At 37.5% G+C, this 26626-nt stretch overlaps 1 protein-coding gene across 1 annotated transcript in view; it reads left to right on the top strand.

The window, feature by feature from the left end:
• Positions 1-22894, top strand: part of prim2 (DNA primase subunit 2) — a 68505-nt gene extending 45611 nt beyond the window's left edge. Inside the window, exons 11-14 of the mRNA XM_084092701.1 lie at positions 13686-13812; positions 15125-15207; positions 18414-18482; positions 21963-22894. Coding sequence (XP_083948827.1) covers positions 13686-13812; positions 15125-15207; positions 18414-18482; positions 21963-22175 — 492 coding nt within the window. The 3' untranslated portion in view covers positions 22176-22894. The remainder of the gene's footprint in view (positions 1-13685; positions 13813-15124; positions 15208-18413; positions 18483-21962) is intronic.
• Positions 22895-26626: the final 3732 nt, after the last annotated feature.

Here is a 26626-nt window from a genome sequence, read left to right as displayed (position 1 = left end):
CTGATCAGTCAGTCAGTGTTCAGCGAGTGAAAATATATCTATGCAAGACTTATACGTAGCCTCTAACACATACTGGCGAGTAAAATCTGAGAATTGATTAGCCAATGGCTAATAATAGACATTATTTAGTCGCCCAGAGTGAAGATTTAGTCGCATATGTGAGTGATTTACTTGCAATGTAGAGGGTTGCTCCTTGACGAAATGATACTTCTGGCCACAGTATTTCTTGTGTTTTACGATTACAATAAACCGGTTTAACTCAAAACATTACAATCAAATGTTTGCAGGATAGAAATGACCCACAAGAGCCAATCTGCGGGTTTGATATTGTTCCCATGTGGTGCAAATCCACAAGCTGGACTTTCTGGTGCTGAGGCCACTGGTGGAGAATAATAATAAAAAGGCATCATGGTTCAATTAAATAGAAATAGGGAGGTGCGAGATGCCCCGCTCCCAGCATCCATCCTTTAAGCCCCCTCAGCATGGGTGAATAAGCCAAACAGTGATTCATGCGCATTAAAGGTTACTGGCAAAATGCTCAAACGTATTGTAATTACCTTTGTCTTTTCGTGGAATATTTTGCATGCTAATGCTCTTTTAAAGCAGATTATTCACCCCATGTGAATGTTAAATGATTCAGTGCTGTGTAAAGACTAAAAATGACTAGACGTACTTTAGAGAGAATCGAGATGACCTGCTATGTAATTATTTTAAATGTTACGCATCCTTAAAGCAACTCATGGCTGGATTCTTCAGAAAGCAAAAGCTTTTTGTTATTGATTAAAGTCTATAATCAGAAGATCTCTGGAGAAAAACAAAAGCCAGTTTTAAATCTTAAGTTTCTCACTTTTGTCCTTCCTTTTTGAAGTTTGTTGAATAAAATACAAACAGACCTACTTGAAACTAGCTAATTAGTGAGGGAATGAATATTTCAATTACGTTACTTATGAATATATTATTATATATATATATATATATATATATATATATATATATATATATATAATAAATATAAAATATTATAAATATAATGAGGGACAGTTCTTTAATCATCCTTAACAGGGGAGCATTAAAATAAAAACAACACCCTTATTATAATAAATGTATCATAACCAGGTTCAATGCAGTAAAGCTACGAGATTAAAGATTATTGCATGTAAATCTGAGTTTCTGTCCTAACCAGCCATGGCAGGACATTTTGTCAAGTTTAGACTCTTTCTGTGACATTTACACAGGATAGCCACACGCACTATGAGATCACATTAACAAATGGACCAAAACATATGTATCTAGAGACCAGAATAATCTCAGGAACTTGGGCCACTGAGCAACCGCCTAGCAACCACCCAGAATACCTTAGAAACCACATAGAAATACACTAAAAACACCCAGAATACCCAATAAACCGCATAGTACAGCCCTGGTAACCATTCACAAAAAATTTCACACCAAGACAAATGTTCAGTGCGATAAATATTTTAATTCGAATAAACAGCTGTTAATGCAATGATACTGACCGACAAAAACATCTGCATGTCAATGCGACAGTTTTTTTTCTATCCACCTTATTTTTCACGTAAGAGTGGGTGCAGCCATTTGTAAATTTGATGTGTCTGGCTTCCGGTGTCATCCGCTTCCAGTTATTTTTTTATATATATATATGTATATATATATATATATATATATATATATATATATATATATATATATATATATATATATATATATATATATATATATATATATATATATATATATATATATATATAGTCATATACAAACATACATGCATACATACATACATACATATACATATAGTATATTAGTCTGGTGAGTAAACTAAAAAATGTACTAGCCAATGGCAATTCTATTGCCAAGGTGTGTGTAGAGGGTTGTCAAGGAGTAATGAGAATCTTTCTCAAACCTGTCTCAGTGCCTCTTTACGTTCTCACATTCTTTTCCTCACCTCCGTCTCTTAATGTTTCCCCCAGGGAGACAGAGGAGCATAATTTATGGGGAAAATTTGATTCCCCTTCCTAGTGTCAAAAAGGTAACTGCTCTACAAGGAACTGTGATGGTGACAAAAGTGGCTGCGTTGTTTACCGGTCTGGCTGTCTGAAACATCCCCCACTCCCCCCCACAGCATCTGCCTGTTTAATTAGAGTGCTGGGCCCCTAAGGGACCCGCAACTCCTCCTGCACGCTGTCTGGAGAAAACCAGACCCTCTCAATCACTTAGGCCCCTAAATGTTCATGCTGTTTACTCAGTCAAGTCTGCATGCGCCACAATAGCTTAACTGCGCTAATTGAGACAGAAAAAAGGAACTGTGAAGAGACATCATTATGCATGCATTCAAACAGTAGAGAACAGTTATTGGTTGGGATCAGGGTTTGGGAGTGGTTTTGTAGAAGATCATGCAGTGGATCACCTTTCCCCAGTAGGACACAGTGGTCCTCCAGGAGCATGATTGGACACCCATTTTAGTTGCATGAAAAACAAAATGGCTATTAAAAATGAGAATAAATTAAATGCAGAAAGTGAGCAACAGTTCCCATCACTGAAGCATTTATAACTTTAGTCTAGCGCTAATTATGCACTAACGCAAAAAATCTGGGATATGTTGTTTTTAATGAGAAAATTAGCATGCGCACCTAACAAAACTCTGGCGTTTTTAGCAATGAAATCTAAACACCCATGATTGGCCGTTGCATTCATAAGTTCCGCATAAACCAGTGCAATTGGTTATACTGCCCGATCTAAATACCGCAATCAAATTGTCACTTTTCATTAATTTTCACATTTCACTTCACAATCTCGACAGCCGTAATATTCAGAATGAATATATATATAATATATATAATATATATATATAATATATCGTACAATAAGACACACAACAATTGTATGGGACAGCAAACAATTGCAATTGTGCACATTTGTCAAGTACAGCAACAGTAGATCAATGGCACTTTAGTCATGGTTGTCATTGAGATTCAGAGCTAGTCCCAACCTCTCTTTTCATCTGGGTTTGCGCCTAATGCCTCTGCCGAGACATCCATCTTTTGAACTCACATTTCGTCTTCCTGCTCCCTTTACAGAGCAATCTTAAGAAATTGTAGTGGTTTTCACCCCCTTCCACACTCTATTTCTTAAGAATATAAAGTATTGCCTTTTGTCAGAGATATGAAATTCTGATTGTATCACCCTGAGCAGTGATTTTGGACTTCAATAGGTTTATGTACATTTTTCACTGTTGTCATTGCTGTGATACATTTCACATTCACTTCAAAGATTATCTCATTGTAGCAAGTCAGTATCTTTTATCATTCTTGCCACTTTTTGGCATCAATGGCATCAATTTAATATGGACTTTTACTACGGTCACAAAAAAACACCTTGCCGGTGGTCATACTTAGATCCCGCGTCTGTCTGCTGCACATACATCCATGTGCTTGTGACAAAAAGAGAGAGATTTCCTGTGATGTTTTCTGTAGTCCCACAGGACACAAAATGAATTCAGTGAGCTGTGTTTTAGCAGCTTTGCTAGACTGTCTTTTTTTTCTTTCTTTTTTTTAAAATATAATCACCTACTCGACACTCTCCTGAGCTCTTCAATATAGTGGGTGGACTGTCGCAGCTTAAATCGAGTTTTACTAGCCTTTTGTCGCAAAGTGCTTAAACTCCTTTTGTTTGGCCAGTTCACTTTTTAGGTGCTGATCGACTGTAGAAAAATGCCTGCAATAACTCAGTGCCTTTATGACCATATCCAGGATCTTTCACTCTTGTATGTGTGAGAAAACTGAAAAATAGTGTTAGACCATAAACATACTTCAGATTTTTATTGTTTTGTTTTTAACTTGACTTTTTTTTTACTAAATCAAGATATATTGTTTACATATATTGTTAATATATTTTGTAAATTGTAATTAAAAAAAAAAATCTTGGGATCAACCAAAATAATAATTAATGATGTAAATAAATGTACATTTAAATTTGCTTAATACATTTCAATGTGAGGGGTACAATGAAACATTTACCTGAACCGTTTGTATTTAAAATATATTTAATTCATATTTTACAGAGGAATCAAATGATAATTAGCAAGAAAATGCAGGACTGAAACATTTCAAATTCCTATCCCTGTTGCATTCAGTGAACAGCATTATGAAGTGATGGAGCCTTCAAGTGTAATAATGTAGCAGTCAATTTCCAGAAAACATCTGGAATGAGACGAGCCTGAAATCATTGAGGAACAGGTCACTCCAGGAGCCTGTTGTATAATCTGCAGGAAATGATGACTGATTAACTGTTTATTTTGGTACAGATTTTTCTCCAGGTTTACTTTGGAACGGATATGAAATGGCTCAGATGTGCATTTGCATACATAAAGGAGAGGCAGTTGACATTAATACAGTAATTAGTTGCATTCTAATGAGCTGCAGCCTGCAGGTTACTGCCTGACAGTGTGGGAGTCAGCACCAGAGTTCTGTGAGGCAGGGAACCCTATGATGATTCCTGTGTGTGAACATTTAAAGTCAGAGTGAAATCAAAACTGACCCCATTTACTTTCTTAACGCACATTCATTACAACATTTCTGGCCAGTGTAACATAACTTAGGCCAGTGTTTCTCAATTTTGAAGCTGCCGCTCCCCGCTCTGCATATTTTGTATATCTCTCTTATTATTAACGCACCTGATTCAGATCATGAGGTCATTAGAAGAGAGCTCCATGAACTGCCTTCCAATTGACAGGGACCCTATGCAGTGTTCACTGCTCCGTACTTACTGAGCATGAGATATTACTTGAAGTTTACTTCACTTCACTTTACATTCACAGATTTGTGCTACAACACTGCCTGCAATATTATATTAGTAGTGTTTTTTTTTTTTTATCTTATTTAACTATAATCATAAGATTTGCACTAGTAACTGTCACGTCTTGCACACTTTATATCTGCAAACAGGTTTTTTTTTCCTCCTTTATTTTATTCAAACTTTGAGTGCTGGAGTGATGCACCGTGACTGGTGTGTAAATGTTTGTAAGCCCGTCTATATTGGTCCAATCTGCCGGTTAGCCAATACACGGGGAAGACATCACGTGTTCTGTCCTCACTCATGCAAAGTATTGGTTGGTTAAATTTACAATACATTTAGTTATGTATTCTCTCGTTTATTTCATCTGACTCCATAAATGAAAGGGTTTAATCTAAAAGTGAGCGAATGTTTGACTATTCCTTTTAACCATTAAATGAACAATGTCAAGATCAGTTCGAATAATCACATGTAAGGATTTATTATGTCAGGTAAATGTATCATGCCAATCTCATAATCAATTCAAAGATAATCGATACAAAACATTAAATGCTCTGGAATAGAGAGAAGATGCAAACCCAACTTTAAGAAATATGTGAGGCTTAGAGATCGCTCTCTCAGCCACACGGGCCGATCTGAAGTACAGAAAAAGGCCCCGATCTCCCTGCTGCACTTCATTAAATAGCCAGACCTCTTTCACATGTAAACATGTGCTAACAAAGGAAATTTGCATTCAGAGGTAGCACCTCTGGGTGTAGGGAGACCACTTGTCTAGAGGCCAACCACTCCTTGTGTGCTAGTTATCCATAAACCTTCAAAAACCTTATTACCTTGTGTTTTACTTATTCTGGAAATAGGACATTTGTACCAGTCGCACTGTGACATTTTAAATGATACCAAACATGAAAATACTCTGTGATAATCATTCACATTAAACTATACATTTTCTTGGGAGAAACCAGGTGATCATCTGAGCATATGAGAGAGGGGGTGAGGGGAGAGGGAAAGAGATGTAGATTAGGATGACTCAGAGGTGAGACTTTCGCCTCAATGGTGCACGAGGGCCAGTTCAAATGGTAATCTCCAGAGAGGTCCTTTTGTCCTCTCAGGGTCTGGTCAACCCAGAAACAAACTGTCTGGAATTTCCTAATTTATCAATTCTTACAGTGTCCCTCTCCACTACTCGTGAATTGATGTATCAATGTTCCCTATGCCATTTGCAATGCACTTTGAGCTGTCACATTCTGTTATTGTTTCAGTTCCGTTTTCATGGACATTTAGTTTGTTTCTCATTGCACTCAGTCTCCCTTTTTTGGATTATTCGGCCAGATTCTGTCAGCTATAGCACAATGTTCCTATCTAGATAATGCTTCTTTGAAATCCATCTACTAGATGGGAGCAAACTACTATGGGAAATTTAACTTGGAGAGAAGCCATTCGCATTTGTTTAGAATGTGCATATCCCTTATTGATATCCTCACCAATGACCACCTCTGTGGCCCACTGCAGACTGAGCCTGAGCTAATGCCCACCATCCTCATCTTCCAGCATCGACAATAACTCTTCCCCAGTCTGGAAAGAACGATTCCTGATGACTTCCTCTGCCCAAGCCCTGTCTCCTCTGCTGGTTTTGTCCAGCCCCAGGTCGTCTTCATCTTCTCCATTTCTGCCAGTCCTGCCCAGCTCCAAGTCTTCTTTGTCGCTGATGGTCCCACCCAGCCTCCCACTCTCCTCCTCCAAGAAAGCCATGGAGTGTCGGCTCCACTGGTCCCATCCAGCCCCTCTGCTCCTCCGCCGACTCAGCCCAGCGATGCTTCAATGCCTCGGGCCTCCTGGCCCCCAGCTCCACCTTGGTGTTTGGATCCCATGGCTCTGCCTCGGGCCTCCGAGCCCACTACTCCACCTTGCTCATCGACCAGTTGCCTCAACCTTGGCTCCTCGTTCCCTCTGCCCCACCTGGGACCATCGTCCTTCCAGCTCTAACAGGCTCCCTGGTCCCTCCGGTTCCACCTTCGTCATTTGCCACTCTACCTCGGCTACAGACTTATTCCTCCACACCTTCAGCTCCATCGGGCTCCTCCCTGGCTTGCAGCAGATCTTGGTTTGTGTGCAATGGAGGAATTCCTGCCTCTCTTTTGACTCCTTTACACATTTGATAAACTCTTCACGAGTTCTCAGCTGGTGAAAATACCATTATACAACGAGCGCATTTAGCCCAGAAAGTTCCATCACAAAATGTTTATTTTATTTTTTTTAATCTTTAGATTCGGCCTTAAAAATTACAGTGAAGTACCTTTTTATTGTAAATGAAGTACTCTAATTATAGGCTATATTAATGAAAAAAGTTGCGTATGTTTGTCTTAAGCAAAGCGCTTGAATCTAATGTTTTGGTTTTGGACATGCATCAATGAGAAAATAGTGCAGGATGTGCTTGATGCTTGCGCAGTGCGAACAGTTGGATTATGCTACCCAATAGTCAAAGAGCTGTTCAGAAAATTATTTATTATTTTAACAAACTCTCATTTAGCCCAATTCCTGTACATAGCCCAATTCCTGTATGTGCACTCTTAAACAAACAAACATTGCAAAAATATACCTTTAGGGGTACTAATATGCACCTTTTAAGGGTAGATAAGGTGCAAAGTTTTCTCTTTTAAGGGTACTGCACCAGTGATGAGCTATTGTATAAAGGTACAATTTCCAAAAAAAAATTACTGACAGTATAACTGCCACTTTTCATCATCCAAATCCGTTCCCAACAGATAAAATCAAGTCCCGCTCTACTCATTTTTTACCCCATCAAATATCCTGTTTCACTCAGAAATACGTCACATTATATAAGCAGGTTTCAAACTGCAATTCATGTTGATTTTTTTTGTTTTTAAGTAAAAAAGATATGAATAGGCCATTTACTATTTGACTTTAAGTGCAAATGGGGAGTTTTTCTGCTCTGTAAAGGCAGATTAGATTTAGAGCTCACAATCAGCGCAGATCAAGCATGGCTCAAACTGTAGTGATATTGAAATGTAAACCTGGATGGAATCTCAGTCAACCTAGGGATGGGGCGGTATGAAAATTTAACGATTCACGATTATAGTGACCAAAATTATCGTGATTATTATCACGGTTTTGTTAAAACGAGATGAAAGTGTTCAAAAAGAGTTGATGCTCACACTGAAGACATTTCAACAAGTTTTATATTTGAAAATCAACAAACAACAAATAAAACAAGCAGCTCTATGTACTTTTTAAAGCAAGATTCTATTCTGTGGCATTTCCTTCCTTATAATGACATCGTTATGATAGCAACGCATTATAACGGCGCATATCCATGTGTGACAACGGACGCACTCTCTCATTTCATTCAAATACAACTTGCCGTCTTACGTCTCCGTTTTTAATTGTATTGAAAATGAAATCAGAGTTGATTTTTTGTTTACAGAGTTTGATAATATTTTTGTGATCGTCTTGTCTGGGCGATTGTTTTGTACGCTGTACATATAAACACGTAAGATTTAAAACATTAATCTCAATTCAATGTCCCCGTAATTATGTGGTAAAAAAAATCGGTGTAATAAGTGTATAATGAATATACATTATTATCCATTAAATGTCACTCTTAATAGTCTTGTTTGAACTTGTTCGTTCGTCTTTGGCTCAAAGCCACTTGCTGCAAACTTTTCTTTGCGGAAACTACACGTTTATTTCAAGTGAGTGATATAAAATAGTTCAACTTAAAACAACATTTTATGCCCAATTATTTCCCAGACGTAGTTTTGGTATTGAGGTCAAAGTTAACTTGCTTTGCGTTCGCTATACAACAGTGGGTAATGGTCACACAAGACGACTCGGCAGATTTGAAGTGTTTCTATTGCAGCGACTTTTTCTTGTGCATGTTCTGCAGACAGGGTGACCATCCTCGATTAAGTTTCCCTCAGGACTTTTGTTAAAGCCAAAATATGACCACACCTCAGAATTGGTTCTCTTAAAAGGCTGAAAAATCTCCCGAGCACGGTCATTGCCTTCCGCCATTCCTTCTTGAATAAAAAAAAAAACCCATCAGACATTTTTGCTGGCATTAACAGGATTAATGGTGAGTTATTAAAATTGCGATAATCAAACACGGTTTTAATGATAATTAAATTTTAAACGATATTACTAACCGTCAGTACATTTTATCATGGTTTATAGTGAAACCGGTAATCGTCCCATCCCTAAGTCAACCAAGACAAAGTTTACAGGTTAAAAATAAATTTCATTTGGACAAAACAGATCACAAGAAGAGTTGTGGGCTATGGATATATCATCAAAACTGGAGGGGCTGCCTCAATCTATAGACCCATCATGTCATTAATTTGTGATAGGGTAAGTTGATTTTATGGCCTGTTTAATTGCAGCCTTGTAGATAGTCACCTTGTCAAGTTCACAGGTTTTATTACCATGGTAATGGCATCTTAGTGCTGTGGATGATTATTACTTGCTATTTCTTTGTCTCCCCTCTTTGCTGTCTTTACTCTATCTCTCTCCATCTCTTAGCTGAGACATAACCTGTTCAGGGGGCTAGGTTACCCTTTTGGATAGTTACCAGAGTGTACATGATTGGTGTATTGAGTTCAGCCCTGAGATTGAATGCACTGACCCTCATCAAATGCAAGCAGTGTAATGGTTTCCTAAGCATACAGCATATTTCTCAAGGTGGACAGTGATGTACACAGCAGCTCTCACACAGAAAGAGCTGCGCAAAGCACAAATAAGACCCGATAATGCTCAAAGGAGATTTCACGTCACTTTTAATTTGTATGATAATAGCCACATGAGATGTTCATATGTTTTTTTTTCTTTCTTTTTTTTTTTTTCCTTGTCCTACTCTGGCATTTGTTTATGCACAGCTCTCTTAAGGTCCCGCTGCAACATTTCAGTCAGGTTGAGGTATAGACTTTGACTGGGCCAGTGCATTCTGTTATAGATTTGCTGGTGTTCTTGGGATCATTGTCCTGTGGCATGACCGAATTTCTGCCAAGCTTTAGCTGTCGGACAGATGGCCTCACATTTAACTCTAGAATACCTTGGTATACAAAGGAGTTTGTGGTCGACTCAATGACTGCAAGGTGCCCAGGTCCTGTGGCTGCAAAACAAACCCAAATCATCACCCCTTCACCACCGTGCTTGACAGTTGGTAGAGGTGTTTGTGCATATATGCTGTGTTTGGTTTTCGCCAAACATGGCACTGTGCATTATGGCAAAACATTTCCACTTTGGTCTCATCATCCAAAGGACATTGTTCCAGAAGTCTTGAGGTTTGTTCAGATTGCTGACTTGTTCTTTTTAGAGAGAAGCTTTCTCCTGGCAACCCTTCCAAGCATGCCATACTTGTCCTGTATTTTTCTAATTGAACTGCCATGAACTTTAACATTTAACATGTCAACTGAGGCCTGTAGAGTCTGAGGTGAGTCTTGGTGTTTTGCGATTTTTCTGAGCAGTGCACGGTCTGACCTTGGGGTGAATTTGCTGGGATGTTCACTCCTGGGAAGATTGGCAACTCTCTGAATGTTTTGTTAACTTGTAAATAATCTTCCATTCTGTAGAATGATGGACTTCAAATTCTTGGCCATATAATGGGCATATAACCCTTCTCAGATTGATGGCAGCTGTTGATTGCTCCTCAAGATCATTGCTGATGTCCTTCCTCCTTGGCATTGTGTTGACGCACATCTGAATGCTCCAGACCAGCAAACTGCCAAAACATCTGCTTTTATAGACGTGATCACACTCTATAAGCAGCGCCTGACTGCTACTTACCCTCTTAAATCCTATGGAATCAGTAAGGGTGTACTTAGTTTGTCACCTATGGCTTTTCCATTTTGGCCTAGTTTTTGTTAAATAAATAATGGCATGGTGTAATATAGGGGTGCGCCAAAATATCGATATGGCGATATCTCGCGATATTTTCTCCCGTGATCGATTCTCGATGCGCTCTTGCCAAGTATCGATATTAAAAGCCGTTAGGGCGGGCGTACACGGTGCGAGTTCAGACACTCGGGAGGTCGTGAGATCAGTTTAACTGATAATCGCGTCAAAGCAGCTGGTACAAGGCACGCCTGTCCTGCATGAATTTTATCCCGAGCCGGCAGCAATCACGTGGGCTTTCACGCTAAACCGTCATGTTGCGAGAGAGAGAGAAAAGTGTGTGTGTGACAGTGACAGTGACTGTATGCGCACGCTGTATGGTTGCTGCCACTGAGGTATAGCCCCATCGACGTGGTTGTGTATGATTTGGCAATAGGGGACAGCTGGTGAAAAAAACGTTTAAAAATTATCGGGAGGTCGGGAGGTGCTCATAACGTGCTCGGCTCGGCTTATAATTCCTCTCACACGCTACGAGCCGCGACCATGCGAGCATCACCGATTCCACTCGATTTCTCCCGAGTGAAAAAAATCATCTGCAGGAAAACAAAAATAGTGTCTGTGACTGTTTTGTTGCAACTGATAAGACACAAGTTGTTTTTGTTATTGTGTTTCATCCAAAAACGAAATGGAGATTCATTTTCCTAATTAAAAAAAAATCTTTTTATTTCTTAAAACATGATATATTGTGAGTTATTACTGATAATATATCGATTATCGCAGTATCGCCATATCGTGATATTATCGGTATCGTGAACAATGTATCGCGTATCGTATCGTATCGTGAAGTACCCAGTGATTCCCAGCCCTAGTGTAATATGTCATGTATATATGTATGTATATATGTATGTGTGTGTATATATGTATATATGTGTGTGTGTGTGTGTGTATAAATACTTGGGGACAATTTGGTACAATATCAGAAAGTGGTGAAAACAGCAAAGTTTAAGTATTTTTCAGATCTGATTGAAAAGAATTATCACAATCCAAGAGCAATTTTTTTTATAAATGCTGCTGTTAACCCCTCTGTTGGTCTTTTCCCCACAGAGTCTCTGGCTATGTGTGACAAATTTATACATTTTTTGTGGATAAGATGAGGCATATTTGGCTAAATATCTCCTCTTCATCTCATGATTCTTCACTTCTCAAAAAGTCAAAATTAGACCCGATAGTTTTTTGAAACAAGATTTTTGAAGTGTTCCAATCAGGTTTCAGGAAAAACCATTCCACTGAAACAGCATTGTTAAAAGTTTTAAATGATATTTTACTGACTCAACTCTGGCAAGTCTGCTGTGTTAGTGCTGCTAGATTTGAGTGCGGCATTTGACATGATTGACCACTCTGTTTCTCATTTGGGGCACTGGATGAGCATTCAGGACTTTTACGGACTTTGAAAGGGTGATTCATGCTTTTATTTCAACTAGGCTTGACTATTGTAATTCTCGTTTGGGGCACTGGATGAGCATTCAGGGAAATGCTCTTAAATGGTTTCAATCCTATTTTAATAGTAGAAGGTTCTCTGTTAATATCGGTGAATTTACTTCAGATGCAGCTTCTTTTAAGTGTGGGGTCCCTCAAGGTTCTATTCTTGCTCCGATTTTATTCTCCTTGTAAATGCTTCCCCTGGGGTTGTTTTTTTAAGAAACACGGCATCTCATTTCACTGTTACACTGACGATACCCAAATCTATTTGCCCCTGGGATCAAACAACATGTTTTTTTTGTTTTTGTTTTTTTTGGCTTGTCTGGCGAATGTAAAGGTCTGGATGTCCCCTAAATTTACTTCACCTCAATGAAGGCAAAACTGAGATTATAGTTTTTGAATCTTCAGAAGCTGCTATCTGTCCTTGCTCAAATTTTGGCCATTTGTCTCCATGTGTGAAACCCCTAGTGAAGAATTTGGGCGTGTTTTTCGATATTGGTCTCAAATTTGACAAACAGATTAGTACGGTAGTCATAACCAGTTTTTTTCATCTCAGAGTCCTAGCTAAAGTAAAATATTTTCTTTCTTTTAAGGACTTTGAAAGGGTGATTCATGCTTTTATTTCAACAAGGCTTGTAATTCCCCTTATATGGGTATTAACCAAGCATCTCTTAACCGTCTGCAAATGGCACAAAATGCAGCTGTTAGGCTCCTTACTGGTGTGTGTAAATGAGAGCACATCACTCCAGTTCTGATATCTCTGCATTGGCTCCCAATTTGTTACAGAATTGATTTTAAAGTCTTGTTGCTGGTTTTTAAATCTGTGAATGGATTATTGGTGTTAAATGTTGATGATATTTGATATAGTGTACAGCACCTTCGTCAATAATTGTTGTTTTTAGTGGTGCTATATAAATAAAGATGAGTTGAGTATATTTCATGATACTACTGTATTTAATAAATTCAGCCTGGGTGAGCATAAAAGATTTCTTTCAAAAACATAAAAATTCTTCCTGACCCCACACATTTGAACGGTAGTTTACTTTATTTGTAATAAAAAAATGTATATATTGAAAATTGCACATTAGAATGTTATTATAAATGTTAATTCCTTTGCTCTCTAAACCTTTTACACTGTTATTTTATATTTCTGCTTGAAGTAGTAGCTCTTCAACAGAATGGCTTTCCTTTGCATGCATTAATTTGTTTAATTTGGTTTGATGGCGATGCCTCAGAGACATGAGATTTGTGTGAAGAGAGTGAAATAGAGATGGGGGATGGGAAAGATAGAGAGAGCAGCCACATTATCCATAATCCAGTCACAGCTGTCTGCGGTTTGGCGACACTGCTACAGCAGGTCCCTGCTAATAGCTCTATATTTCATAGCGGAAAACACCCTGCCACAACCCACTTGATGTACGACAATGTCTTAGTTTCACCCACAACCTCCCCACCATTCCTACCCCTCTTCTTGCATGCTTTACTGTCCTCTCCCTCAAACTCACAGTCTCTCTCTTTTTCTCTCTCGTCTTTGTCTTGCTCTGCAGTTTGATAAAGCATATGCCTACAGCGTCCGCCACATGTTTGGGAAGGAAGGCAAGCGCACTGACTACACCCCCTACAGTTGCATGAAGGTGATTTTGTCAAACCCACCCAGCCAAGGCGACTACCACGGTGAGTCATACTGAGCCAGACTGTTGGTTTTATATGCGGTCGTTCCCCCGAGGCCCATGTTTAGTCCTGTAGTGAAGAGAATTAAAAGACTGTTTAGTACGCAGGTGGTCTTGAATTAGTTATTAAAAAATACCCAAGTCCACGCTGCCTAATTGATAACACCTGCTTTTCACAATGCACATAATAGGTGAAATCCATTAAAAATTGAGCATCACTATTCTGCTTGCTATGAAGGCCGGAGAACTTGGTGGAGGGCATTAATTTCTAGAAAACACTGTCACAAAGCTATACATCACTGGCACCTTGTTTTAAAGTGAAATGTTCCATTGATAATGTAGCATTAATTTATTTTTGTTCATAACAAAAAAAAATTCTAGCTGTTAAGACTGATGGAATTGTATCCTTTTTTAACATCAAATATCTTATTTCTACTTGTGTACTTCCATATGATGTTTAAAAATGAAAATCAATTATTTAAATAAAACTCAAATTTTTCCTCTGTATATATTTGTGTATGTAATGTATATTTGTGTGTGTGTGTATATATGCATGTATGTATGTGTATGTGTATGTGTATGTGTATGTATATGTATATGTATATATGTATATATGTATATATATGTATATATATATATATATATATATATATATATATATATATATATATATATATATATATATATATATATATATATATATACATACATACATACATACAATACATACATACATACATACATACATACATACATACATACATACATACATACATACATACATACATACATACATACATACATACATGCATATATATACATATATACGTATGTATGTATGTGTATATATATATGTATGTTAATACTTTTATTCAGCAAGGATGCGTTCATTTGATTTAAAAGTGACAGGAAATACATTAAACATTTATAATTTTACAAAACATTTCTATCTCAAATAAATGTTGTTCATTGAACTTTCTATTCATGTGTGTGTATATTTCCTGCTGGTAGTCTTTGTGTGCATGAATTCAATTGAGGGTTATCAATCCATGGAAAGATCTTAAATTGTCTCAATTTTCAAAATCAATTGCTTGGAATCTCCACCCGGGATTACATGATCATAACTGCAAAAATACTTATTGGAACCATCATACAGTATGGACCCCACAAGTAGTACCCTCATCTAGCAGTGGCCTTAAAGGGCACAAAAAACATGTGGGTCGTGTTCCTACTTTCCAGTAGAGCATATTGGTTTGGACTGTTTGTGATGCTTGTAAACCCATTTTGTCCATTTTTTTTCTCCTCCTTCCTCACAGGGTGTCCATTCCGCCACAGCGACCCTGAACTACTGAAACAGAAGTTGCAATCCTATAAAATCTCCCCTAGTGGGATCAATCAGGTTTGTCTGACAACTAAAACACACTATTTAGCAGGCTCAGCACAATGTGCAATGACAAAGGGGTGTCCACTGGGTCAAGGGGGGGGGGTCTGTTTTAAGCGAGGTGTCTTGAGAGTGTAAAGGGCTTTTTAAAACAACTTAGCATTCAAAATTAGTTGTGTAAATTCACCTCAACATAACCACAGACCAAACAAAATCTGCCAAATATTGTGTAGAAAAGGACATTAGCTTGACAATTAAAATTATACGATTGTATAATAATCAGAGAAAAAAAGTGCAATTAATTTTTAACAAGGCATCCCTGAAATCCCCATCCTGTAGTACTTTTAGAATATTAATGAATCTGCTGTACTTCTGGAATATTAATGATAAAAAGAAATAACGCTCTGGATTCTCCAGTGTAATGACAGCTTCAGCTCTCTGTGTTGATTACTTTGACCTTTGCTGTAACCAGTGATTTGATGCGTTCTTTAAAGTACTCTTAAAAGTCATTTCAGCTGACTTTTTTTTTTTTTTTTAACACACATTAAAGCAGCTGCAACGGGCCAGGCAGTGAAATGAGATGGACCAGCCTTGCTGTAATGTTCTCATGGAGTTATAATCCTTTGACGCTAATGTAATTAACGAGCTGGTTTTAATAAGGCCATTAAGTTCAATGTTAAAAGGCTCTTAAAAAGAATATATTCATGAAGTCAAATGTTGCGTACTATCTCTGGTTGTGCTCTTAAGATTTCTAGTGGATGACTGAAGGTAGCTATCATATTAATATGATATCAATATAAATACAATCAAAATATTATATTTTTATATTACATATTTATTTATTATTATTATTATTTTGGGGGGTGCGTTTGAACTGAAAATATTAAAAAATAATTGGTACTTAACAATGTTGATGTGCTATTATATATTTTGAACTTCAGTTATATGAAGCATATAGTTTGAAGTGCATGAAAATCGTTCTTAGCTATTTGAGAATCGTTTGCATGTTTCCACTGTAAGGTGTGCTCAGTTTTTTTTTCTCACATGGCTCATCCACTACCACCAATCGTGCGGTTGAGGGAAATGGCTGATGGCTGCCTAATGCAGTCCGACATGCCAGCCCAAGGGTAGCACATTTCCAATCCAATTAAATTCATAATTTCATTGGAGACACCCCAAGCAGTGTCCTTATACACTCTCAGTGTTCATAGTCTTAGACCTGTGGGCGTGTGAAGCAACAGCTTGATGTTCACCCCAGGAGCTCTCGCAGCACGTGGCCCTCTCGCTGCAGAGCCAGCCCAGTGCGCTGGATAATTAAAAACCTCAGAAAATGTGAAAAGCCTGGGCAGTAGGGTGATTAAAATGCAGAACGTCAACCTTCTCAGTCAACCTGTCTATTGACAAAGTGACATTACAGTCAAAAGGGCGAGACTCCAGTCTGGAGGAGAGCTACTTTAGAAAACTCAGCTCTCCTCTCTCACTCACAGTTAGCGCCCTTCACAGCGTGGCTCCTACCTCAGGAAGTGCAGATTAAAGGATTGCATCATGTTTGGTTCACAGTTCAAACAGTGCAAGAAGCAGCGAGAACATGTAGAGTTCACACGTAGCATGCATGTTATGAATTTAATCCCAGCATTTTTCATGCCACTTCGTAATACTAAAAAATCCCCTGAAATTATAGCCTTATGTTGTGGCTGTGTGATTGTTTGCTGTTAAGTTACTAAGTGTAATGTATGATAAAGCAGTCAGAACAAAGTCAATCTGTGTGCGGTGCAGCTTTGAGTTCTAAGGTTTACATTAAGGAATTGCATTTTGTTTGATGATTACTTGCGTAGGTTGTTGGATGATATATTGGCTATGTATTGAATATTCACATTATATTAACAATGGTTTTACTAGCTATAATAAATTTAAGTAACATCCTGAATATTGCAATTTTAATGTGCTTTTTTTAACATTGAAAAGCCTTTTTTGATCCACACATATAAAGTGTTCAAATGTTTTCGTGTTGTTTCTGATTTAAACTTCTGTTTCAAAGAGGGTGCTATGTTCAAGTCATTTATGTGAGTGAATCAGTTCAATGAAATGATTCAAAACTCTGGTTCATTTTTCTTATATTAGTTATGTTGATAAATGTTCCTGATAATAGTGGAAAACCTTGTGGGAAACAAGTTTAGTTCTTGTATCAGTCATTTTAAATCTAATTGGCAACAAGCTCTGTTTTTTAAATGTTTATTCTGATAGTTTTAATTAGATTTAAAAGTCTGAAAAAAATATTTTAAGACAAACTCACAAATTTCCACAAGGCAAAAGAGTGCAGTTTAAAATGTGTAATGCATGTTATTAGCTGTTCTTGGCTCTTAGCTCTTATCCACAGGCAATATGTAAACCAGTGATTTTATCTTGTTTTTCACAGCATATGTCGAACCCCTAGCTGGTGTCTTGCTGTATATGTTACCATTGCTTCCCAGTAGCGATCGTCTCCAGAGCTTCGAGTTAGGTGTTGGATGGTGTTGTCTCTCACCTTTAAATCCATGTATTATGCATTTCTGCTCTTGCCGATTTTAGTTAAGGTGGAATGGCATACTTTACCACAGGGAATACATGGTGTTAAAAGCATCACCTGAGGGGAGGTCTGAGCAAAAAAGAAAAGGAAAGAGAAGCAGATTGTAACCACTTTTCCATCTCTCTTTGATGCCATTTTGCCTCTGTTCCTCACCTGAAACCTCATAAACTTGTGCTGTCTCAGCAAAAACAGCACAATGCGTTGTTAACTGTGTTATTCATCTTTATTGCTCATCAAAGAGCTCATCAAACCTGTAGTGCAATATGTAAGTGGCTTTTTCCATTTTGTGCTGATCTCTATCTAATCATGCTAGAGACACATTAGAATGAAGGTGCAAATAAAGATCTCAGCTAAAGAATATCCAGGTACTCTCTGGATATGAAACGCATGTTAATACAGTAGCACATGTTCAATGTGCTTTTGATGCTATTCACTGTTTGTTTGTTTTTTCTATTCTTAATATTTTGTCTTTAATAATGTAAGCAGATACCTTTTTGGAGCATACATGTAAATGTATTATAAATAATTAAGACACTTTTTTTTCTTTATCACTGTGCTCTCGGGCCCCCAACCGCTCACCACTTTTCTCTCTCTCTCTCTCTCTCTCTCTCTCTCTCTCTCTCTCTCTCTCTCTCTCTCTCTCTCTGTTTTTTCACAGGTTCTGGAGCTGGTCAAGGGAATGCACTATCAGCTGGCCTGCCAGAAGTACTTTGAGCTGACACACAGTGTAAGGATGCTTTTCATTTTGGCCTGCTGTAATTGGACCTGCTTTTGTCAGCTTAGGGATAGCCCTGAGATGTCTTTACAGAGCCTGACCATTGTAGTCACATCTGCCTTTAGCTGAACTCTAATAAAATCTTAATTTGTAGTGTTTTGCAAAGCAATTTTAAGATTAATTTTCCCTGATACGTGGTGTCCACTACAATGCACAGATCTCTCAACTATTTATGAGCAACATGGGTGATTACATTTGATACTTAGCCATAAATCTGTATGATGTCGTTTTTGGCTCTGTCCCAAATGCCGCACTTGATGTGAATTTGCAGATTTGCGGTGACCGCTGCCTGTGTCAGTGAAGTCTACAGTCCCGTAGGGTGTCCCATTTGACATTTGAGGGCTTAGGGTGGCATTTGGGACAGGGCCTTTATGTCATAGTGTTCCTTTATTTATAACATCAATTCAGCATGGCTGATGGAAATGGTAATGCACCAACAAGGCTCGAAATTGCAACCATTTTGGTTGCATATGTGTGAGTGCAAATAATTCTTATGGTGTTTTCTAGAGATGTTTTTTTTCTCCAAACACCACTGGCAATTGGTTTTTAGTTTTATTTTGGCCGATCTCTGTTCCGGAATATGTACAGTGTATATATATAAATACATATATTATAATATCTACATTGGACAGATGTGTAATTCTCTCAGAAACCAGACGAATTGGAATTAATTTATATTTTTAGATACATATACAAATTGTATCATCTAAAGCTTTTTGGTGAAGGCTAGATACACATTGTCTATTCAGGGTCATTAACATTTTCTCAGCATGTTTAAAGCTGATATTATAGTCATATTTTCAAGGTAATGGACAGAAACTCATTTTTTTTTGCTTTTTCTATTTGAATTGCCCTTTCAGATTGGACTTTGGGCTTTGCAGTTTCAATATGCTTTCTTTGACAGGGGCATAATTGTGTGTCAGAGCTGAAAGCAACCAGAAAGCAAATGATTACAGCTCTATTTAAATGGTTATCTAATAGATTTCATCTTATTTCTTCTTCCAAGTTTTAAATTGGAGGGGGTGGATAGGACTCTGGCAGCAACCTTTCTGTATTTTATTTTTGTTTATTTTTTGCCAAGCAGAGAGAAATATTTCAGAGCCATGTCAGTCAAGATTACCTGTGTGACACCTATGCCCTGTCCCTCGACTAAAAAAGCAGCCCAGCTGTCAGGTTGAGAATGAAAATGTGCACACACCAACGCCACGCAAACAGACGCTATCTGCTAGGTGACAGGTTAATGTGAAGAGGGGGAAGAGACCGTCTTGGATATGAGAGAGCTTGGTAAACCTTTCAGATGTTTGTCAGCAATGTGTAACAAGATGGATTTTAAATGGGGAAGCTTTAGTAACAGGTAAAGTCATGATGAAGCCATTTCTCAACATTTACCAGAAGCAATTTTATAGGTGTTTATATATATATATATATTTTGTTGTTGTTTTTTTTTTACTTTTTCACTAATTTAGTTGTTAGTTTATTTAATTTCATTAATTTATTGTTTTTCACTTTAGTTTAATTTTCAGTAGTTTTTAATTGATCGTTGTTGATTTTAGTTGTTTTTTTTTTATTTAGTTTTCTAGCTCTAGTTTTAAGTTTTATTTTGTTTTTAGTATCAGTATTTTAGGTCTGCCAAAGTTAATGCGCTGGATGGTATCATTAAAAAAAATGAATGTCGTTACATTTCACGTCACACTCCAGTGTCATCTATGCCATATTTTATATATATTATATATTTCCTTCAGAAATCCTTCTAATATGCTGATTTCTTATTATTATTATTAACGTTGAAAACAGAGTCGTACTGCTTAATATTTATTTTTAAAGTTTTCGTGATGAATAAAATGTTCAAAATAACAGCATTTATTTGAAAAATCTTTGTAACATTATGAATGTCTTTACTGACACTTCTGATACATTTAATGCATCCTTGCTGAATTATAGATTTATTTCAAAAAAACATTTGAACGGTAGTAAACTGTAGTTAATTTGAGTCAGTTGTGTTAGATTTCATTATTTTAGTTTTTGTCTTAGTTTTCATTAATAATAACACTGTTGAGTAAAAGTCAACAGTCTCCACATCTGCGTAAGCACTTCAAATCTGCTGATGTTCTTGCTGTTGTTGAAGCTTTAGCTCAATGTCGAGATGAGTAAATCAAAGAGCGTGTATAAATTTCTAATCTCTTGCACGTCTAGATTTATTCCCTCAATAAGAAAGCTTTATGACAGTGTTTGTGTCTGCGCCACCCCTCTTTTAATGCAGTAATGCACTCAAAGTGTCATTGATAGGATATAATGGCTTTTAATGGCTCCCGGTGAAACGGCAGCGCCTTTGCAGTCCAAGGGCATCATTTAGCTCCTGGCCCCGGGGCGCTTGGGACTAGGGTCATTGCTGATGACTAATAGCCCCGAGCCAAACAGTGCGAGCGGTTTATGATGCAGGAAAATGAATAAGATGGCTTCCTTGATGAACAGCCTGCAATAACAGGATTTGAAAGATAAACTGAAATTCATGACTCTTATTTTAGGGTCGGTGAATGATGAAACCTCTGACGTTAATAGGCACAATAAAACATTCTTGTTGGGGCATCAGTGGATCCGCACCACCTCGTCTTCCTTACATCTGATGCGCGATGGCGCGACCATCTTGGCTGCAAAAACACGCTTGTTGAACTCCAGCGTAAGAGACTTTAATCACTGCCATATGTGCCCTCCGCTTTCACATCCGCGACACATAACAAATAGACGCTCGCGTTCCTCCCTCCCTGGCAGCATTTATTTAAAGGTCAAAATGTAATACTTCTCTGATGAAATATTTACACAACCGCAATAAATCAAACAATAGAGAAAAGGAAACAATAATGAAAAAGAGGAGGGGAGGCAAGAGAGGTGGACTTTAGAAGGAGAGCTTGTTGCGCATCCGCCGAATTGATCCGTCTCTAGGCCTCGGCTGGGATTGTTTCATGTTTATGCATATTTCATTTGGCACAGAGTCGCTGGGCGAGGGTAGTCCACTGTAATGCGTTAACTCTGAGATGGATCCGTGTAATGTATCTTTCTGTCCACAGCTTAACTACCGCAGAGACCCCTGTGCACTCGATTCAAAGAGATGAGTTTGAAACTTTGATTCATGAGGAGTATCAGGGGTGTGCTGTGATTGAAGCATAATTAAACAGCCATATCCTCTGCACTTAGAAACAAATGGATTGTGCGGCGTTTGAGTGCAATTCAGCTTTCAGGGATCCATCAGTGAGAGGCTTTGCCATAAACAAGGCTGAAAGAGAGGAGAGATTAAATAGAAGCTACCAGCTTAAATATCCCTGTGTACCCATTTAATGTTCCAGTATGTTCAATGCAGTTATTTAAACTTGGCTTACAAAATAAATGCACATTATTACACAAAATGTGCATACTAAACTCTGTTGCTTGTTACAGGTTGAGGATGCTGGGTTTTCTCTTAATCACCCTAACCAGTACTTCACTGAGAGTCAGAAGCTTCTGGGTGGAGGCCGGGACATCAAGAAAGAAGTTGAGATGTCACAAAGAAGCCAAGAAAATCCATCAAAAATGTCCCGTCCATCTCAGGAAAGCTCCAAACAGGCCAACGAGGAGATGGGGGATTTAGATTCCTTCTTCCAGGATGAATGATTTTGTAGAACTTAAAATCTGGGATGAATACACCATAGGGCCCTTACTTGCATTCACTATATTTGATATAAATTGTTTCCAATGTTCAATAACTTTGATCTGGTTGTATTTTCCTCATCTTTGTGGTGATAAGATCTTTTTTCAAATTACATGTTTTTATAAAAATGAAGAAAATAAATAAAAATAATTTTCATTTTTCATAAAAGCATTTTCTGTTTTTACTTTTCATTTTAATTATAACCAGCACTGATGACTCACCTCAACCTATTTAGTAATCAGTGTAATTATCATCTGCTCCGTCTCTTTCTTCCCGCTGGTACAGTGATGTCTTCATACATTATCCTTCAAAAGTGTGGGAGTCAGTTTAAGAAGTTTTTAGTTTTAAAGTAATACTTTTATTTATCAAGAAAGTATTATATTAATTAAAAGTGATAGTAAAGACATGTATAATAAATGCTGTTATAATAAATCCTGAAAAAAGTAAATATCTAGCACCACAACTGTTTTCAACACTGATAATAAGAAATGTTTCTTCAGCAACAAATCAGCAAATCTAAAATATTGTGATGTGACACTAAATACTGGAGTAATGATGCTAAAAAATGTACATTTTTTAAAAAATATATTAAAATAGGTAACTGTTATTTGTAATATTTCACAATATTGCTGTTCTACTGTATTTTTGATCAAATAAATGCAGCCTTGGTAGGCATAATTGACTAGTGTAACAGTAGTGTATTTCTTCAAAAGAGAATCTAAGAATTTATTTTGCAGATGATTTCATCAGGATGCATTCCCTGAGAATCAAACCTTGGTGTTGTTAGGGCTATGCTGTACCAGTTAAACTACAGAGACAGAAATTGATCTACAGTGTCAAAAGTATGCAGTCGCTCATATGGCCACAAGGTACTGCTTCATTTGATCGTCCGTGTAGAAAATAAAAACAATACAGTAGGCGGATGAGACGAGGTGGGTGAAATTTAGCTGCCAAATACTTTGGGTTTTTCAGACTGAACCAGCTGCACTTTTCTCATTTAAATGACAAATCTGAATGTAAAATGAAAAACCTTGATTCCTCTTCCTTGCTCATGCTCGAGGAAGAAGTAAAGTGGAGTTATATTCTATTACAGCAAATCCTCAAGGACATGAAGGATGTTGATTTTGGCCTCACAGGAGGTGCTTTCCATTCAGCGCTCACATTAAAGCTATCTGTAAACCCTTCATCCTAACTTCTGACTCTTAAACATAATTGCGCTTGAAATGAACATTTATTTTGAATGTCAAGCATCATTAAGTGGAGCAGCATTTGTTCTTTGCATGCCACAAACGATGCTTCTGAATGTCTGTTGTGGCGGTGCCATTGCTATGCAGTGTCACATTGTTTTCTTCTGAAAACGTCCTTGAACATTGAAATATGTCCTTCACATGATCAAAACCCTCCTCCTCGTATTGCCTTACTTCTCGCTCCCTCCGTAATGGGTAATTGTTCTTGCCTTCTCTTTCTTACTGTGTGCCCTGGACAAGCCAACATGCTAAATTTAGAGGCAATTAGATGCACCGTGGAGTTAGACCTGCATTGTGAATGCAAATGCGTCCCCTTGGTAGGGCAAAGACAAGTAATAGTACCATTAAGGGACAAATTTAATGAATGCTCTTACCTTTGAGTGTGCATATGGTTTCAGCCCAATTGTTATTCCCCAAATGTGTGTGCACTACTTTGTTATTCTGGGTTGTTAATATAAAAAAAAATATATATATATATATATATATCACTAAAACGTCCCGTGGTCTCTCTATCTTGATGTAATCGTCTATTATATGAGACCAACAATCTGCTTTCAAAAGAATAACTCCCCTCCAGTTCAATGCATGTCGAACCATAATGATTAATGGTGTAACCAATCTTTACCCCTTTCATTTTAAATTGCAGGCAATACAAAAGCTCAAGCATTGAAAACATTGTATTACTGCATTCACAGTCTTAAACAACAATAATAATGTTGAATGGAGGAAGCAAAAGAAATTTCATTCCCATGCTTTATGACAGACTGATTAGATATGAGGTTTATTTTATCCGACCTCGGGCCATAGTGTTGGGCTATGAAGCATGTAGTGACAGTGGAGCTGCACTGCCGGCTTTGCTTCAATCCTTCACCACGGCACACTAGCGGAATTAAATTAGCTTTGGAGTTTAAAAATGGAGCCTGACAGACAAGGGATTAGTGCAAAATAATATGCATCTGGATATAAGCAGTGCACATCTGGGGTATTGACAGCAAGAGACCTTCATGTTTTATATTTGGTACAGCTTGACTGCATTTGACAAAGCTATATTACACCAGTGCACTGGTGCTGCTTTCAATATAGCCAATGAGATTGCGGTCATTAGCCGTATTACAGCAAATTTGACCTAAATTCAAAATGTAAAAATGTATTTCCTGTTCATTGATGTGCTGGAATTTGCCACGGGATGTTGAATTCAACAGTCACACAACAGAAGAATCTAATTAAAACAGGTTTTGTAAGAAGATTTATTTCTACTTATTAGATGCATTAATACTGACAAAACAATCCATTAAAACAAAAATATTTTCATTTTGCTACAAAACTGTCCACCATATTGTATTTAGATAAATATTGACATCGAAATTTTATCAGTTTATTCTGTCATAATTTACTCCCCCTCAAGTTGTTCCAAACCTGTATGAATTTCTTTCTTCTGCTGAAACCAAACAGTTGTCGCCACACATTGACTTGCATAGCATTTTTGTTTCTCTGTACTATGGAAGCCAATGAGTCAATCAACTGTTTGGTTACTCACATTCTTCAAAATATCTTCTTTTGTGTTCAACAGAAGAAAGAAATTCATACAGGTTTGGAACAACTTGAGGGGGAGTAAATTATGACAATTTTCATGGGTGAACTATCCCTTTAATGCATATTTGCTGTAAAAAAAAAAAAAATCTGACGCCAAACTTTTGAATATAACATGTTTGAATATGCTGTCTATAGAAAAAGAAAATAGTTACAGCAGTGTATATGAATACATTTTTACATCCTGCTTGCAACCTCATTTCAACTTAATTCAAATTTAAAAGGCATTCTTAGTTTTAATTCTGAATGGTGAATGTACCCTGAACCCTGCATTATCGAGCATATATTCTGCACATAATATGCTTTGTGGAAGTGAGGCCAGTTGAGGATAGTGCATTTGATGGAGGAAAAGAAAGCCTAATGTATTCAATGACGTGCCTGTCCGTGCTTAGAAGCTGTGATGCTTTTTACCTGTCTGCATATAGGGATCATTTCTGTACATTTATCTTGGGAAAGTGAGATAAATAGGTTTCGTTGGTTTACATGTATTTAGTGTAGTGTATAGAGTGAAATGTAGCCTAATTTTTATGCTAATTTTTTAGAAGCACATTCTTTCTCCTATGCTTTCGCATTTTTTTAAGTAGGTATTTAAGTAAGTTGCCACTCATTTGGGTGCATTAGCGACGGACTTGCTGTATTTGATAGGGAACTTTCTGTAATGAACCCTGCCCAGTGGTTTATATAAAACATGACCTTGATGAGTTGAAGGGTGCAGAGCATGCGGTCCTTCTCTGTGGACACCAAATGGTCTCCTGCCACAGGATGGTAATTAGTTCCATTTGTCAGTCTTTCATGAGGTTAATATCTGAGAATGGCCAGCCTGAGACTGGGACTGATGCAATTGGCTACATGAGGTAACAGAAGTAGCCTACTTACTCTAGCTCTACACATTTGGAACACGAAATGTTTCTTTTACCTTTATCTCAAGAGCTTTAAAGAGATAATTTACCCCAAAATAAAAATGCTGTCATCATTTACTCACCCTCATGTCATTCCAAACCTGTATGACTTCTCCAGTAGAAGCAGAAACACAATTCTGTAAATGATAACAGATTTTTGGGTGCAGCTGTCCCATTAAATATCAAAAAGTATGTGGCGGTACATAGTACGTACTTACCAAGAATTTTGTTTTGATTTTTTGAACATCATTCGAAAAACGTAGGCTAGCCTACCTGTTGCAACATTTTTGCAAAACGCTAAACGTTGCTTCGTGCACGTTTCGCGACAGTTTCAAAATGTCCAGTGAGTGGCGCTAAAAGCGTGTTTAGGTTTTTTCCGGAACAGATGAACGTGAATATGGCAAAGTTTTATTACGTCGGAGTTTGTACATTACTGCAGTTCTGAAATGAAATGTCAGGTCAGTGGCTCTAAAATATTCTCCATCACGTTTTAAAATAACATAAACAACACCCTAAAACCTACCCGATAGTGTTAACAAAAGCAAATGCGACATCATAACTTCATAGTAATCATGGCATTTTAGCTTGTTTTTGAACTTTGAGCTCTTGCATCGTGACTTGTCTTTCACGGGGTTCGTACCAGACCTTTCCGGGACATTCTAAAACGCTTAACGTGAA

This window comes from Abramis brama (assembly GCF_963993115.1).
Source record: "Abramis brama genome assembly, chromosome: 19".
NCBI lineage: Eukaryota > Metazoa > Chordata > Actinopteri > Cypriniformes > Leuciscidae > Abramis > Abramis brama.
This window is presented reverse-complemented; position numbering and strand designations above follow the sequence as displayed.